The following is a 15,024-nucleotide window of genomic DNA, read 5'->3' on the forward strand; positions in this document are numbered from 1 at the left end:
TAATATCTAAGTGAACAAATGGACACTGTTTATACCATGCCTCATTCCATGAAGGATTGAAGACAGCCTACATGAATAGGTATGGTAGCCTGAGAATACACAGATATACACAAATCTGAATTAGGGAAAACAGACTAAAAGGAAGCTCCACATCAAGGGAAACGTTTTAGCATCAATATACAGACCACGGAGTTCTGTAAAGGGATCAGAGCTGAGCTCTCTCTGGCTCAGAGCTTTTAGCTCTGAGCTTCCTGGAAGTCAAGGCAAAAAGGGAAATAGAGTAATTTTATGTCCCATATTTCTTGGAAAGAAAAGTATACCCCTTCCTCTCAGAAAACAATATTTTAATAAGGCTTAAGTATGAAAGAACTTTCTGTCCTAGGCCCCCCTGAGGGGATACTGTGTAATAAATGTCTCACCGACATTTGTACAATGAATCTCCAGAAAACAAGATGGTGTTCTAGAGGGTCAGTGAAATAGGCACAGAACACCAGCACATTCATGAAAGCAATGAAGGTAGGATAGCCCAGTGGCATGAAACACTGGTTCATCTGAAGTCAGATCTGCACTTGAATCCTGGCTCTGCCATTTCCTAACTGTATGAACTTGGCCAAGTTGTCAATTCCGCTGATCATTAGTTTCTCACATGTAAAATGAGAATGGTCATTCCTCCTCTACAAGGTGTTGTGAGGGGTAAACAATCCACAGAAGGCACTTAGCCTCGTCCCCAGGATGTAGTAGGCAGTACCGTGTGCAGTTGCTGCTGCCACTGCTTTATCATCATTATGAGAGGAAATAAAATATGGTTCAAGTTCATAGGCAGTTTGACTTGGTGCAGAGATCAAACTTTTCACAGCTACAAGAGTGGATTGACTGCATGTCCATAAGTTCATATCCACATAACATTTTTTACTTGGGCTTGGCAGAAATTGGACCATTAAAGATTCAACTCCATACTTGGAGCAGAAGTATTAGGGTTTTTACAGCTTAAAGAAAGAGCTGGATACTTTAAAATTTAACTGAGAAGATGTTAGAATTGGCATCCAGTATGAAAACGGAAGAGCCTAAAGATTCTTTGCCGAATGAATGGGCAGCTTCCTGGCACATGGAGGTGATCCAGGACAGCACCTGCAGAGAGGGCCTAGATTTTGCTGGAAAACAGTTCCCAGCCCTCTCAGCCAGAGAATGAAAAGACCCTCAGAACCCCAAGGTGATGCAGAAAGAATAAGATACATCCTGGGCAACATAGCGAAACCCCATCTCTAAAAAACATACAAAAATTAGCCAGGTGTAGTGACACATACCTGTGGTCCCAGCTACTCCAGGGGCTGAGATGAGAGGATCACGCGAGCGCCAGAGGTCAAGGTTCAGTGAGCCATGATCACGCCACTGCACTCCAGCCTAGGCAACAGAGCAAGACTCTGTCTCAAAAAAAGAAAAAAAGCAAGAATAAGATTATTTTGAACTCAAAAGACTTTCTCTTGTTTTCAGTTATCAAAATGGAAAGATTATAACTGTAAAAATTATTAATCCTCATTTAAAGTTCAAAACATACAAAAAAAGAGAGACAAATCATCCAGTCTCAATATGCAGTAATAACTGCTATTCACATTTTGATCCACATTGCTATTTTCTATACATATATACAGATGCCAGCATGTTTATATGCATACATATATTTTTACATAGTCTTTTAATCCATTATTTATTTTTATTTTTGTTTTTTAGACAGAGTCTCACTCTGTCGCCCAGGCTGGAGTGCAGTGCAGTGACACAATCTTGGCTCACTGCAGCCTCTGCCTCCTGGGCTCAAGCAATTCTCTCCTGCCTCAGCCTCTCAAGTAGTTGGGATTACAGGTGCACACCACCGCACCCAGCTAATTTTTTGTATTTTAGTAGAGACAGGGTTTCACCATCTTGCCCAGAGTGGTCTCAAACTCCTGACCTCAGGCAGTCTGCCCACTAGCAGATGAGATGGGACATCTTCCAGTTTTCATTTTAAATGGCTGCCTACTATTCTTCTTAATCAGTTCCCTAATAATGAAAATTTAAACACTTTAATGAATATTTTTGCACATGTATCAGTGAACCCTTGAGCCTAAGAGATTTTCAAACTAAGAAACAGAATAATCTTAGTGATGTGCCAGTTAAAATAAATTAATTATCTTAGTGGCGAGAGCTTTTTCTAAGGGACAGATTGCCCACCATGTATGATGCAGTCTAGTTTTTCTCATACTAGACTGATGATGCTGGGTACAGCCTCGGGGACAAGGATGCAGGAGGACAGTGAGAAAGATGTCTTTGTCTCTCCATGAGACTTGGTGGACCCTTTCACTCCCTGACGTCATTCAGTGAGCACTTCCTGGACATTGTCTAGAGGCGAGGCATGGGCCTGGCACTAGGGACACAGCCCTTAACACATGGAAGGGGCTCGGTAAATACCATGGTGATGTTAAATATCCATGACTGCCTTGAAGAAACCACAGTAAAGATAAGCTGACCTGCACATCTTCAGTTTGCACAAGAAAAGCAAGTTTGCATCCCCTGATTGCATTAGGATTTATCTTTATGATATGATGGTTCCTTAAGCTCCTCTAATGTAGCAGTTCTTAAGTCACAGATCAAAATCCCTGGCCAGGTGCAGTGGTTCATGCCTATAACCCCAGCACTTTGGGGGGCCGAGGCAGGTGGATCAGTTGAGGCCAGGAGTTCAAGACCAGCCTGGCCAACACAGTGAAACCCTGTCCCAACCAATATATATATATTTATACATACACACACCAAAATTAGCCAAGCGTGGTAGTGCATGCCTATAATCCCAGCTACTCAGGAGGCTGAGGCAGGAGAATCACTTGAACCCGGGACGTAGAGATCACACCACTGCTCTCCAGTGACAGAAAGAGGAGAGAGAAAGAGAGAGAGAGGAAGGAAGGACGGAAGGAGAAAATAAAGAGAAGAGAAAAAGAGAAAAGAAAGAGGAGGGGGGAGAGGGAGAGAGGGAGACAGGAAGGAAGACCCCTGGGGAAGAGGAAAAGGGAAGAGGAGACTTCCTGTGCTTCTTAGGAGGTTTTCCCCATTGGATTGGGACTCCCTGCCCTTCTTCCCAAATAGCCACTACTGAGGATGGGTGTTGCCTTGTATCCCTTACATCATCCTCAGGGAAACCAAAGATGAAGAATTCCTGGGTTGATGGTTCTTATCGAGTTACAAAGGACACCTCCAGCCTGGAGGTTGCCTCTCAGCCAGACTGGGCATGAGACCCAGGCAAATGGGCCAGTAGGTGCCCTCACCACAGCCAAGATGGGTCAGTCACTCGGAAGCTCAATTGGCTCATGTTTTTTAAACATTTTTAAAAAGATTACAGAATTTTTTTATTTTATCTTATGTATAGTTCTAAGGTGTAATGGTCAAGAAGAGCATGGCCTCTTAGAACACCTGGATTCAAATCTCAGTTTGGCTGAGTGCTGACTTCATGAACAAGTTATTTAACCTTTCTAAGCTTATCTCATGTGCAAAACAGAAGTAATAGATCTACAGCATACAGATGTGGTTAGGATTACATTAGAGAGTCCACGTCAAACACTTAGCACGGTGCATGGTACACAGTAAATAATAAACGCTAACTGATATTGCCACTTGGTTAAATAATATTATTAGCAATTCTCAGAACAATCCAATTAGGTGGGTACTTTGTATGGTATTATCCCCATTTTAAGATGAGAAAACCAAGGCTCAGAGTATGCAGTTTTCGGTAATCATCCCTCACATCTGCACCACATGCATGCACACACACATGCACACACACACATATGCAGCCTTCTTTCACTGGTCATCTGTGTAAGGTAGAAACTATTCCAGACCAATTGCCATAATAAATGTGTCTCAAAAGACTTATGCTAGAAAGACCAACACAAGTAAATTCCAGTGAGCTTACATGAGGCAGGAAGAGCCAAGGTCGGAGACAGGCCAGGTTACAGCATTTGAGAGATGTGAGGTAATAAAGCTAAGTGAGTTTGAATTTATGCCCAAGGAAGGTAGTCACTGGTGATGAGAGCATGACTTTGCTGACTTCACTGCAGCACTGTGGTTTGAGCTAGCAGATGGATGGGACACCTTAATGCTTGCTGTGATCAGCGAGCTTCCCCACAGCCAGGGCAGCCAGGCATGGGGACGGGGTGGCTCCAGGACTGGCGTCCTGGCTAAGCACCATTCATCACAGCTCCTGGGTTCATAGGTTGTCTTCCTGCTGCCTGAATGAGGGTCCAGCCAGCCTTCTGCAGCATTGCATGGTGTTCCAGTTATCTATTGCTAACAAACCACCCCAAAATATAAAACAACATCCATGTATTATGTTCACAATTCTGCAAGTCAGGGATCTGGGCTGGGCGTGGCAGTCCTCCTCAACAACATCTGGGGCCTCAGCCAGGGTGGCTGCAATGGCTGGAGATGCTGGCAGCCGGCTGTAGCCATCTGTCTGGGCCTTGAGTCTTCACCATGTCCTGTCTGCTGGAGCTCCAATTTCTTTGAGACCCCCTCACTCCCAAATCTTGAGCCTGGGCTGGACTGGCCTGGCTGAAACTGTTGTTCCTGGCCAGGCAGCCTCTCCTTGTGGCTAGCTCAGGCATCCTCATAACGTGATGATCTCAGGATGGTGAGGCTTTTTTTTTTTTTCTATTTTTTTTTTTAAGATGGCATCTCAGCTGGGCATGGTGGCTCACGCCTGTAATCCCAGCACTTTAGGAGGCCAAGGCAGGTGGATCACCTGAAGTCAGGAGTTCGAGACCAGCCTGATCAACATGGTGAAACCCTGTCTCTACTGAAAATACAAAGAATTAGCCAGGTGTGGTGGTGGGCGCCTGCAATCCCAGCTACTTGGGAGGCTGAGGCAGGAGAATCTCTTGAATCCAGGAGGCAGAGGTTGCAGTAAGCCGAGATCGCGCCATTGCACGCCAGCCTGGACAACAAAAGCAAGACTATGTCTAAAAAAAAAATGGAGTCTCACTCTGTGGCCCAGGCTGGAGTGCAGTGGTGCAATCTCAGTTCACTGCAACCTCTGCCTCCAGGGTTCAAGCGATTCTCCTGCCTCAGCCTCCTGAGTAGCTTGGATTACAGGTGCCCACTACCAACCCTAATTTTTTTTTTTTTAGTAGAGATGGGGTTTTACCAGTGTTGGGCAGACTGGTCTTGAACTCCTGACCTCAAGTGATCCACCCACCTCGGCCTCTATATTAGTCTGTTCTTATACTGCTAATAAAGACATACCCAAGAGTGAGTAATTTATAAAGGAAAGAGGCTTAATGGATTCAAAGTTCCACATGGCTGAGGAGGCCTCACAATCATGGCAGAAGGCAAAGGAGAAGCAAAGGTACGTCTTACATGGCGGCAGGCAAGAGAGCACATACAGGGAAATTTCCCTTTATAAAACCATCAGATCTCATGAGACGTATTCACTATCACTAGAACAGCATGGGAAAGACCCGCCCCCATGATTCAGTTACCTCCCAATCGGGTCCCTCTCACAACACATGGGAAATATGGGAGCTAGAATTCAAGATGAGATTTGGGTGAGGACACAGCCAGACAATATCAGCCTCCCAAAGTGCTAAGATTACAGGCATGAGTCACTGCATCCACTCAGGATGGTGAGACTTTTTACATGACTAATTCCCCAGAGTAATGTTCCTACAGGCCCAGGAGGAAACTGCAAGACTCCTCATGATTCAACCTCACAAGTTCCAGTGTGTTGCTTCTGCCACATCCTATGGGTCAATCAAGTCAGTAAAACCAGTCCAGTTTCAAGGAGATTTGACTTCTCAACAGGGGAACACTATGGCATGCACGGAAGGGGAGAGTTGATGGCAGTCATCTTAGAGACAAGCTGGGTAGACACATGGGTTGGGCCAAAGCAGGGGATTTTGAGCACAGATACTGGTTCATGTCACAGTTCTGTAACTTTCTGTCCCTGATGTCTGGAAAGTTCTTTCACCTCTCTGAGCCTCCATTGCCTCATCTATAAAATGAGAATATGCTACTGAACGTGATTGTGGTAAGACTTAAATGGGACAAAGATGGCCGCGCGCAGTGGCTCACACATGTAATCCCAGCACTTTGGGAGGCCAAGGAGGCAGATCACCTGAGGTCAGGAGTACAAGACCAGCCTGATCAACATGGAGAAACCCCATCTCTACTAAAAATACAAAATTAGCCGGGTGAGGTGGCTCATGCCTATAATCCCAGCTACTCAGGAGGCTGAGGCAGGAGAATCACTTGATCCCGGGAGGCTGAGGTTGTGGTGAGCCAAGATTGTGCCACTGTACTCCAGCCTGGGCAACAAGGACAAAACTCCATCTCAAAAAAAAAAAAAAAAAAGAGGAGGACAGAGACTCTAAGGCCAGGTGGGATGGCTCATGTCTGTAATCCCATGCTCTGGGAGGCTGAAGCCGGGGGATTGCTTGAGCCCAAGAGTTCAAGATCAGCCTGGGAAATATAGCAAGATCCTGTCTCTGCAAAAAGAACAGACAAAGATAACGCTTGGCACATGCCTCACACTTATTAAGTTCTCCCTTAATGGTAACTAAACTGAGTAAATAACTAGAAATGTTATGATTACTCCAGCTCATTCTTTGGATATTCATTCATTCAGCAAGCAAGCATTTCTTCAGCACCTGCACTGACCTCCCCACAGTTGCAGGGATAATATGTTGAAGGCAGAGATAGTTGGGCTTTCAGATTTTCTGTCATCATGTGCTCTTCAGTGCCAGTCAGTATCATTGAGGTTGGCAAGACAGGCTTCTCACCTAAGCCTTCTTATGTTACAGTTTAATTTTCAACCTCATCCTGGTAAAGTCTCCTCATACATGATAGCAACTCTCCTGCTGTCTGAGATGGTAAGAATGTTAATACGAGAGGCAGGAGAAATGAACCTACAAAACAAATAGAGGTTCTTTCCCCATTCACACGTGTGTCCTCAAGTCCCACAGGATGAGCATCTATGTCCCCAAAATGGCCCTGGTGTGTCACGATGGGCAACACAGAACTTGGAAAGTGTGTCTCGGTGCCCCTGGGCCCTCCTGGCATCCAGCATCAGTACCACAAACAGTAAGGCTGCAGACAAGAGAGGAAAGGTGACAGTCACCAATTCTGTACTATACATAATTATAAAAGAAACTCAACAAAGCATTCTCAAATGAAACCAAAGCAAGATGTCAAGGAAAATGCAAGCGGAACCAGAAGCCATTAGATGGAAAAATTTAATCCAACAGTCTGTTCTCTGTGTCTTATTTGAGCAGTTTCCTAATACCAGGAACTAATTAAAAATGAAAGGGCAGGACTTCTAACGCATTGTCTCCCAAAAACCTTTAGGCTTCTCATAATCATGTGAAAAACCTCACTTGCTCAAATGAATGTCTTTTTACTTTCATTTGAAGATACTGGAACTTTAAGTAGATCTCACTTTCAGGAACTTGTTTTTAGGTTAATGATAAAGGAATTCACACTCATTAAGTTCCACTGTTCTGGCAGATAAAGACCACATGTTACAGAATCACTGAATCTCACACCTTCATCTCAGTCCATTTTCCCACCCAGAACATGAATATCTGCCACATGTCACCGACAGATGGAAATGAGCCATCTTCCACAGGAGCATGAACAAGACCAAGAGCCTGCGACTTCATTCTGAGACTACAGAAGTCAGAAGCCCCGCCTGCCTTTCAGAGGGGACCCACGCGAACACTAAGAGGCAAAGCTGATGGTGACATGAGTGCCAAGTGTAGGCAGTGGAAAGAGTTTAGCCCTCTTTGTGCAGTGATGGTCAGAGCTGTCTCCCAGGCCTCCTCCACTATCATGTGCTGGTGCGTTACTAATTTACTAGGCTGACTCATCTCTGGAGGCAAACACAGGCTGCGTTCATTGCAGGGAAGTGCTCAGCTTGCTGTGCAAGGTGCAGTATCTCCAGCGGGCAGATGTCTGTCTTGTAGGGTCCATATTTCTTAACAACTTGCTTAAAAGGAGACAGACACATCCTCTCTCAAACCAACTCTCAAGCTCTGACACATTTTCCCCACTTGGTTCTGAGACCATCACAATTGATCTGGCATGGATCTGAAATCTGGTTGGTCTAGAACCCTTGGGCCTCTTCCCTATGGCCTCAGAAGGCGCCATCCTGCATCTTCCTCTCCATCTTCGTCAAATGGGAACAATCATAAACACGTCTCCCCAGTAGCAGTGTGGGAATTGGGCCCCCTAGAGCACTTGATGAGGGTGGAGATGGGCAGGAACAGAGGGCCAGCCTTGTTGCAATATCAGCATCAGCAGAATGACATTTCTGTGATTTTTGAGAAACCATGAGTAGACATTCTAGGGACATTCATCAGAATGAAAAGTTGGGGCAGAGCGTGTCTGCTCTGAGCTGCCGCAGTGACCTTCAGAACACTCTCTGTGACCAGTACACATATGCTTCTCTGATGCTCTGTGACCTCAGGGTGTGGTGGACACGCTGCCTCTTTTGGGTCAATGTGGTGGTTTCTCAGAGAAGACCAGGCAGAGAGTTCATGGAAGAAAAGGCAGAAATCAAAGATACAGATTTGGAGAAGAGAAGAAAGCTAGAAATCGTCTTGAGAGAAGGACTGATTGAAGGTTGGAAGAAAAGAACTTTTCTCCCAGGCGCTGCTTGCTGTGGCATCTGGCCTGACAGAATCTCCTGTCTCTTGCTGATTTGATGATAAAATATAGAGTGGACCCACAGGGAGAGCAAAAGCCTCAAGAAATAGCTGGGGAATTGGCTCTGCGGGAGCACTGTTTGCTGCTCACTGCTGCGACTGTGAGCCGCCACACCAGCATGACTAATGCCTCTCCTCTAGGCCTAAATTAGATTTTGATTGTGTTTCAGAGATGTTCACTGAATCACAGATGTTTGAGGTAAAAAGACCCAAACTTCTCAGAAACACCTCCTGTGGAGTGTGTGGGATCATCCTCATAGGCAAGGCTGATGCGCTCCCAGGACTCAGCGGAAATACCAGAAGTAACCCCTTCCCTTCCAAGGCCTCGGGGGCAAACCAGCTGCCCACAGGTTTGCTCTGAATGGTGTGGACTCCTAGGACCAGTGGGCTGTGGGGCCTGCTCCTCCTGGGGCTAACCAGGGGTCTCTAAGCAAGTGTGCCCTATCAGTGTGTAAACCAAAAAGTAGCCGAGACAAGGTCTCAATCAATTTATTTTGCCAAAGTGAAAGATGCACCCATGATACAGCCTCGGGAGGTCATGACATCATGTGCCCAAGGTAGTCGGGGCACAGCTTGGCTTTACACTTTAAGGAAGCATGAGATATCAATCAGTATGTGGTTTGGTCTGGAAAGGCAGGATAACTAGAAGGGGGAAGGGGGCTTCCAGGCCATAGGTAGATAAGAGACAAACAGTTGGATTATTTTGAGTTTCTGATTAGCCTTTCACCAAAGACACAATTTACAGGAATAGTCACTTATGCCTTAGTCTGGGTTAGTGAAACCACAGGGCAAAGGAAGCAATCAGATACGCATTTATCTCACATGAGCAGAGGGATGACTTGAGTTCGGTCTTTCGTCCACAGGAAATTTCCTTGTGGGCAAATTGTGAGGGAGGAATGTAGCTTTTTTTTTTTTTTTTTAATCTTTGTAGCTATCTTATTTAGGAATTTAATGCAAGGCAGGTTTGCCGGATGCAGTTCCCAGCTGACTTTTTCATTTGTCTTAGCGATTTGGGGTCCCAAGATTTTTCTTTTCACAAGTGGCTAATGCCTGGTATAGACCCTAAGTTGGACCTGGAGTGTCCTGTTCTTTGTAGATTTCCACTGAATCCCTGCTGCCTCCAGTGAAGCAGTTTAAGCTCCTCACTAGCTCACCTCCCTCAGTGTTCCTCAGCCGTTCGACCCATTCTGATTTGCAGCGTGCCAGTACCAAACGCTTTCTCATTTTTCTTACAGAATTTAGCCTACGAAATCATCCTAACCCTGGGACAGGCCTTTGAAGTCGCTTACCAGCTAGCACTACAAGCAAGAAAAGGGGGACACTCCTCCACACTTCCAGAAAGCTTTGAAAACAAACCCTCCAAACCCATCCCCAAGCCCCGCGTTAGCATTCGCAAGTCCGTGGTAAGTAGAAAAGATACAGATGTTCTAAAAGCCTTGAACAGGAGGGAAAGGGGCTGCTAACCAGGCCCTTGCATGGTATGGGTGCCATTAGAATCCAGGGCCTCTTCTTCATCCTTTCCCTTGGCCTCCTCCCAGCATGTCTCCATCATCATCTCAGCCTGGTTCCTACCAAGTCTTGGGGACCATCTCCCTCAACTTGCAGCCTCCAGAGAAATCCACTTTCTTAGTCACCTGCAGCAACCCTATGAAGGGTCTCAGCAGCAGGTACTGGCCGTTCTTGGTGAATCTTACCTAACAGTTCAGAAAAGCTTGGGAGCAGTGTTCCCTGAGGCTTCAGCCACCATCCCATCAGAGGACAAAGCGTCCTGCAAGCCCCTGGCCTCCAGAGAGGTGTGCAGAGGTACACAGTGATGATATCCTCAGTCCCCAGCTAGAGGAAGCTGGATGCACAGGCTGCTCTGCTATATGCAAGGCCTGCACCATGGCCCGGGTGCTTTGCCTCCCACAGCTGAGGCTTCCTGCAGCGTGGTGACTGTTCAGAGGGTGCAGCCCCTCCTTCTCGGCATCTGCCTTCCTCCAGGAATTTCCTCCCCTTCCCTCCCACAGGCTCTGCAGACATCCTGTCCCAACAGGCTTGCATGACTTCAAAGCGGCCTCCTCTGGTAGTAGCAATATCCAAAAGCTGGAAGTTTCCCAGCCAGCCTCCCATCTGGTTTCTGCCCCGGCTGCCGTATTGCATCCTAGAAACCCTGGGACTCCCCCAGAATGCATTGCTCTCACGCCCCCAAATCCTTCCATCTGGAACTGTCTCTCCTCCCTCTCACCAGCCCCTACCTGCACTGTCATGGGGGAACAGCAGGCATTTTTAACGTTTGCAGGGAGGCATCTCCCTTTGTGACCATGCAGTTCTTGTTTCCAGTCTTCTTTTGGGGCCCTACCCCTGTCATTCTTCTTGGCAACATCAACATCCACAGGGATGACCCCTCCAGCATCTGGTCTCACAGTTCCTCGACAGTTTACTTTCATGATCTTTCCCTCCGGCCCCAGCTGTTCACTCCCATGCCCATCACTCATTACTGATCATTCCCAGGAGCTGCACCTCCTCTGAAGTCTTTCTTCCAACACCACCCTCTGAGCCCCTGACCCAACCCAACACACTAGCTCCCAGTTCTCTATCTCCAGCCCTGGGCATCCCCCAACTCCAGACTCATGTGGCCAACAACTTCTTTCACATTTCCACCTTGATCACAGACAGCTGAAACTTAGCATGTACAGAACACAGTTCCTGATTTTCCCCTCAAACCTCTTCTTAACCATCTTCCCCACCCCACACCCACTCACCATGTTACTCAAGCCCAAAGTCTACAAATTAGCCTGGATTCCTGCCTTACCCTCACCTCTGTATCCAACCCATGAGCAGATCCCATTCATTGTACCCCTAAAATATATCTCAGTTCACTCTTCCCCACTTCCTCTATCTCTCTTCCAGTCTGGGCCACTGCCACTTGGCCCCGGGCCTATGCAGTATAGTTCCTCGAGACTCCCCTCCCGACACAGCAGAGATCAGTCATGGCACCCTGTGCCCCAAGTACCCAGAATGCAGTTTCCCACCACGGTCCTCTTTGATGCTCAGGTCTTCCCGTTCCTTGACTATATAATGCTCACTCCTAACCGAGGCCTTTAGGCCACCTGCTCCCCACACCTGGAATATCCCCCCCGATTTCTGCATGGCTGACTTCATCTTGTCATTCAGGTCTCGGCTACTTGAAGAGGCGGATGTCCTGACCGTCCAATCTGACATAGACCCTCAGTCACCTTCAAGCATGTCATCTACTTTAAATTCTGTATAGCATTTATTAATTGAGGGTTTTTTTTTTAACTGATGGCTTTATTGTCTACCTCCCTCCACAAAAATGTAAGTTTCATGCACACAGGGACCCCACCTGTCTTGCCACCACCAGAACCAGGCCCTTAGCAGGTGCCCAGTGAATATCTGTGGATGAAGAAATGAGGGCCTGTGGATGGATTTCACACGTATATCTTTGAGACTGATTAGGCTATTAAGTGTCCAGGAATTTGCAGAATGTTTTTGAGATTATCTCTTAGACTATTGTATTCATTCTCATGTGGGCTGAATAAATCTGTTCACAGCAGGTGCCTCTATCTGACCTCACCCCGGTCCCTATAGGCTTCTTCCAGAAGAGTATAAAGGGTTGGGTGCCATAAGAGCTCATAGAATATTCATCCAGATGCCTTCACTGGGAAATAGGAAAATACGCAGTGAATAATACTGATATCACTTACCTGCTTCAAGGTCAGTCCCCCTCGACAGGCATTAATATTCTAGTTCCCTCAGCTCTGGGCATTTCTTGGTAAGAAATATTCAGTGATCCCTAAGAACACGTGAGGTCCTTCCCACAGCCTTGTGAAGATATAGTCAAAGCACAGTAGAAGGCAGCTGCAGAGCTCATGGTGCCAGAGAAATGGGAGAGGCCTTCCCGCAACCCCAGACTCTGAGCAGAGCAGGCAGCTAGGACAGGGCAGGCAGACCTGGAAACACCAAAGGAAGAGGCAGCTGTGGTGTAGATCTCACCCTGGGGTCGTTCCTGAGAGCAGACAGCCTGGTCCGACCCCAGGAGTGGCCTGTTGTATTTGTATGCACAGAGACACCCAGTCACCTTCAAGCATGTCATCTACTGTGTAGCATTTAATTCTGTGTAGCATTTATTAATATTAAAACCATTTTAGAACCCACCTGGGTTTGGCTCAAGGCTCAGCCTGACTGGGCCCCTGCTCACCTCCTCACCCTCAGTGGTCTGCCCTCCTGATTCCCAGCCTGTAAACTGACCCCAACCCCTCAACGACCATTTTCCCTTACCTCTGGGACTCTTTTTTATTGCTATATGATATTTTGACACATATATACAATGTGTAATGATCATGTTAGTTAACTGAGATATCCATCTCAAACATTTTTGTGTTGAGAAATTACAATTCTAGCTATCTTGAAATATACAATAAATTATTGTTGACTATAGTCACCCTACTGTGCTATCAAATACTAGAACTTACTCCTTCTATTTAACTGTATTTTTGTACCTATTAACCAATCTCTCTTCATCCCTACTCTCCCTTCTTCACTTTCCAACCTCTGGTAACCAGCATTCTACTCTATCTCCATGAGATCCACTTTTTATAGCTTCCACATATAAGAACGTAAATATTTGTCTTTCTGTGCCTGGCTTATTTCACTCAACCTGATGATCTTCAGTTCGCCCATGTTGCACAAATGACAGGAACTCATTCTTTTTATGGCTGAATAGTATTCCATTGTGTATATATACCACACTTTCTTTACCCATTCATCCATTGATGGACACTTAGTTTGATTCCACGTCTTGGCTGCTGTGAATAATTCTGCAATAAACATGGGAGTGCAGATACCTCTTTGATATACTGATTTTTTTATATATATATACACCCAGTAGTGGGATTGCTGGAATAGATGGTAGCTCTGTTTTTAGTTTTCTTGAGGAACCTCCGTGCTATTCTCCATAGTGGCTTTACTAATTTATATTCCCACTAACAGTGTAGACGTGTTTCCCTTTCTCTGCAGCCTCACCAGCATCCGTTATTTTTTGTCTTTTTGATAGTAGCCATTCCAATGGGGGTGAGATGGTGTCACGCTGTGGTTGTCATTCACGTGTCCCTGATGATGAGTGATGTTGAACATTTTTTCCTATACCTGTTGGCCATTGTATGTCGTCTTTTGAGAAATGTCTGTTCAGTTCTATTGCCTACTATTTAATCAGATTGGGTTTTTTTTCTATTGAGTTATTCGAGTCCCTGATTTATTCTGGTTACTAATCCCTTGTCAGATGGATACCTTGCAAATATTTTCTCCCATTCTATAGGTAGTCTTTTCGCTTTGTTGTTTCCTTTGCTGTGCAGAAGCTTTTTTGCTTGATGTAATTCCATGTCTATTTCTACTTTTACTGCCTGTGCTTTTGAGATTTTACCCAAAATATCTTTGCCAGACCGCTGTCCTGTAGTGTTTCCCCAGTGTTTTCTTCCAGTTCTTTCATTGTCTCAGATCTTCTGAGCCTTTAATCCATTTTGAGTTGATTTCTGTATATGGTGGAAGATGAGGCTCTGTTTCATTCTGTGTACAGATTATTCTGCGACTTCCGCATATGCTGTTTCATCTACTTCAAATGCCCCCTTCTCCTGTCTTCAGGCAAATACTTGCTGGTCCTTTGGCTATTTAAATATTACCTCATTCTTTCAATACCATTTATTCAACAAGTGTTTATTGTATGCCTACTATTTAGGGGGTTGCCAGGAGCTTTTCTGTGTTTTGGAGAAAATGGCAGGAAACAAAACAGAATCCTGCCTCCATGAGCATACATGGCAGTGGAGGATGAACAAATAAATATGAGGTGACGCATGTAGCAATAAGTATTGTGAAGAATAAGGCAGAAGAGGAGAGCCAAAAAAGTTGGGGTGCTTTTTGTAGGCGTAAACAGGTAAGGCTTCTAGGAAGAGAGGTGGCAATGGAAGTGGCATTTGAGCAGAGATCTGAATGGCATTGGAGCGTGAGGCATGCAAGTGTCCGAAGCAGGGAACTCGGGCAGAGCAGATGAAGAGCGTAGAGGCCCTGGGCATGGGCTTGGTGGGCAGAAAGAGCAAGGAAGCTGTGTGGCTGGAGCACAAACGTCAGGTGGCCAGGGGTGCTGGAGGTCACAGTGAGGAGTTCAGGTTTTGTTCTGACTGACTGTGATGGAAACCACTCAAGAGGGAGAGCTGAGGATTGGCATGGCCTGATTCACCTCCTCCAGGAAGCCCCCCTGGCTCCCGAGGTGTGTGCCCACAGGGTGCCCTCTCTTCCCCTCGTGTCTCAC

The 15,024-nt window shown here is 46.0% G+C and overlaps 1 protein-coding gene and 1 long non-coding RNA gene across 13 annotated transcripts in view; one reads left to right on the forward strand and one right to left on the reverse strand.

The window, feature by feature from the left end:
- Positions 1-15,024, forward strand: part of ANKS1B (ankyrin repeat and sterile alpha motif domain containing 1B) — a 1,270,775-nt gene that overhangs the window by 1,242,092 nt on the left and 13,659 nt on the right. For all 12 annotated transcript variants that reach the window (XM_012469266.3, XM_012469273.3, XM_012469264.3 and 9 more), the window contains one exon: positions 9,956-10,123. In XM_012469266.3, coding sequence (XP_012324689.1) covers positions 9,956-10,123 — 168 coding nt within the window. The remainder of the gene's footprint in view (positions 1-9,955; positions 10,124-15,024) is intronic.
- The window catches only part of LOC135275355 (uncharacterized), a 28,474-nt gene that overhangs the window by 3,327 nt on the left and 10,123 nt on the right, over positions 1-15,024 (reverse strand). Inside the window, exon 3 of the long non-coding RNA XR_010342932.1 lies at positions 1,305-1,421. This is a non-coding gene — a long non-coding RNA (uncharacterized LOC135275355). The remainder of the gene's footprint in view (positions 1-1,304; positions 1,422-15,024) is intronic.

The sequence above is a fragment of the Aotus nancymaae genome, unplaced genomic scaffold (genome assembly GCF_030222135.1).
Source record: "Aotus nancymaae isolate 86718 unplaced genomic scaffold, 86718_ANA_hifiasm-v0.15.2.pri h1tg000016l, whole genome shotgun sequence".
NCBI lineage: Eukaryota > Metazoa > Chordata > Mammalia > Primates > Aotidae > Aotus > Aotus nancymaae.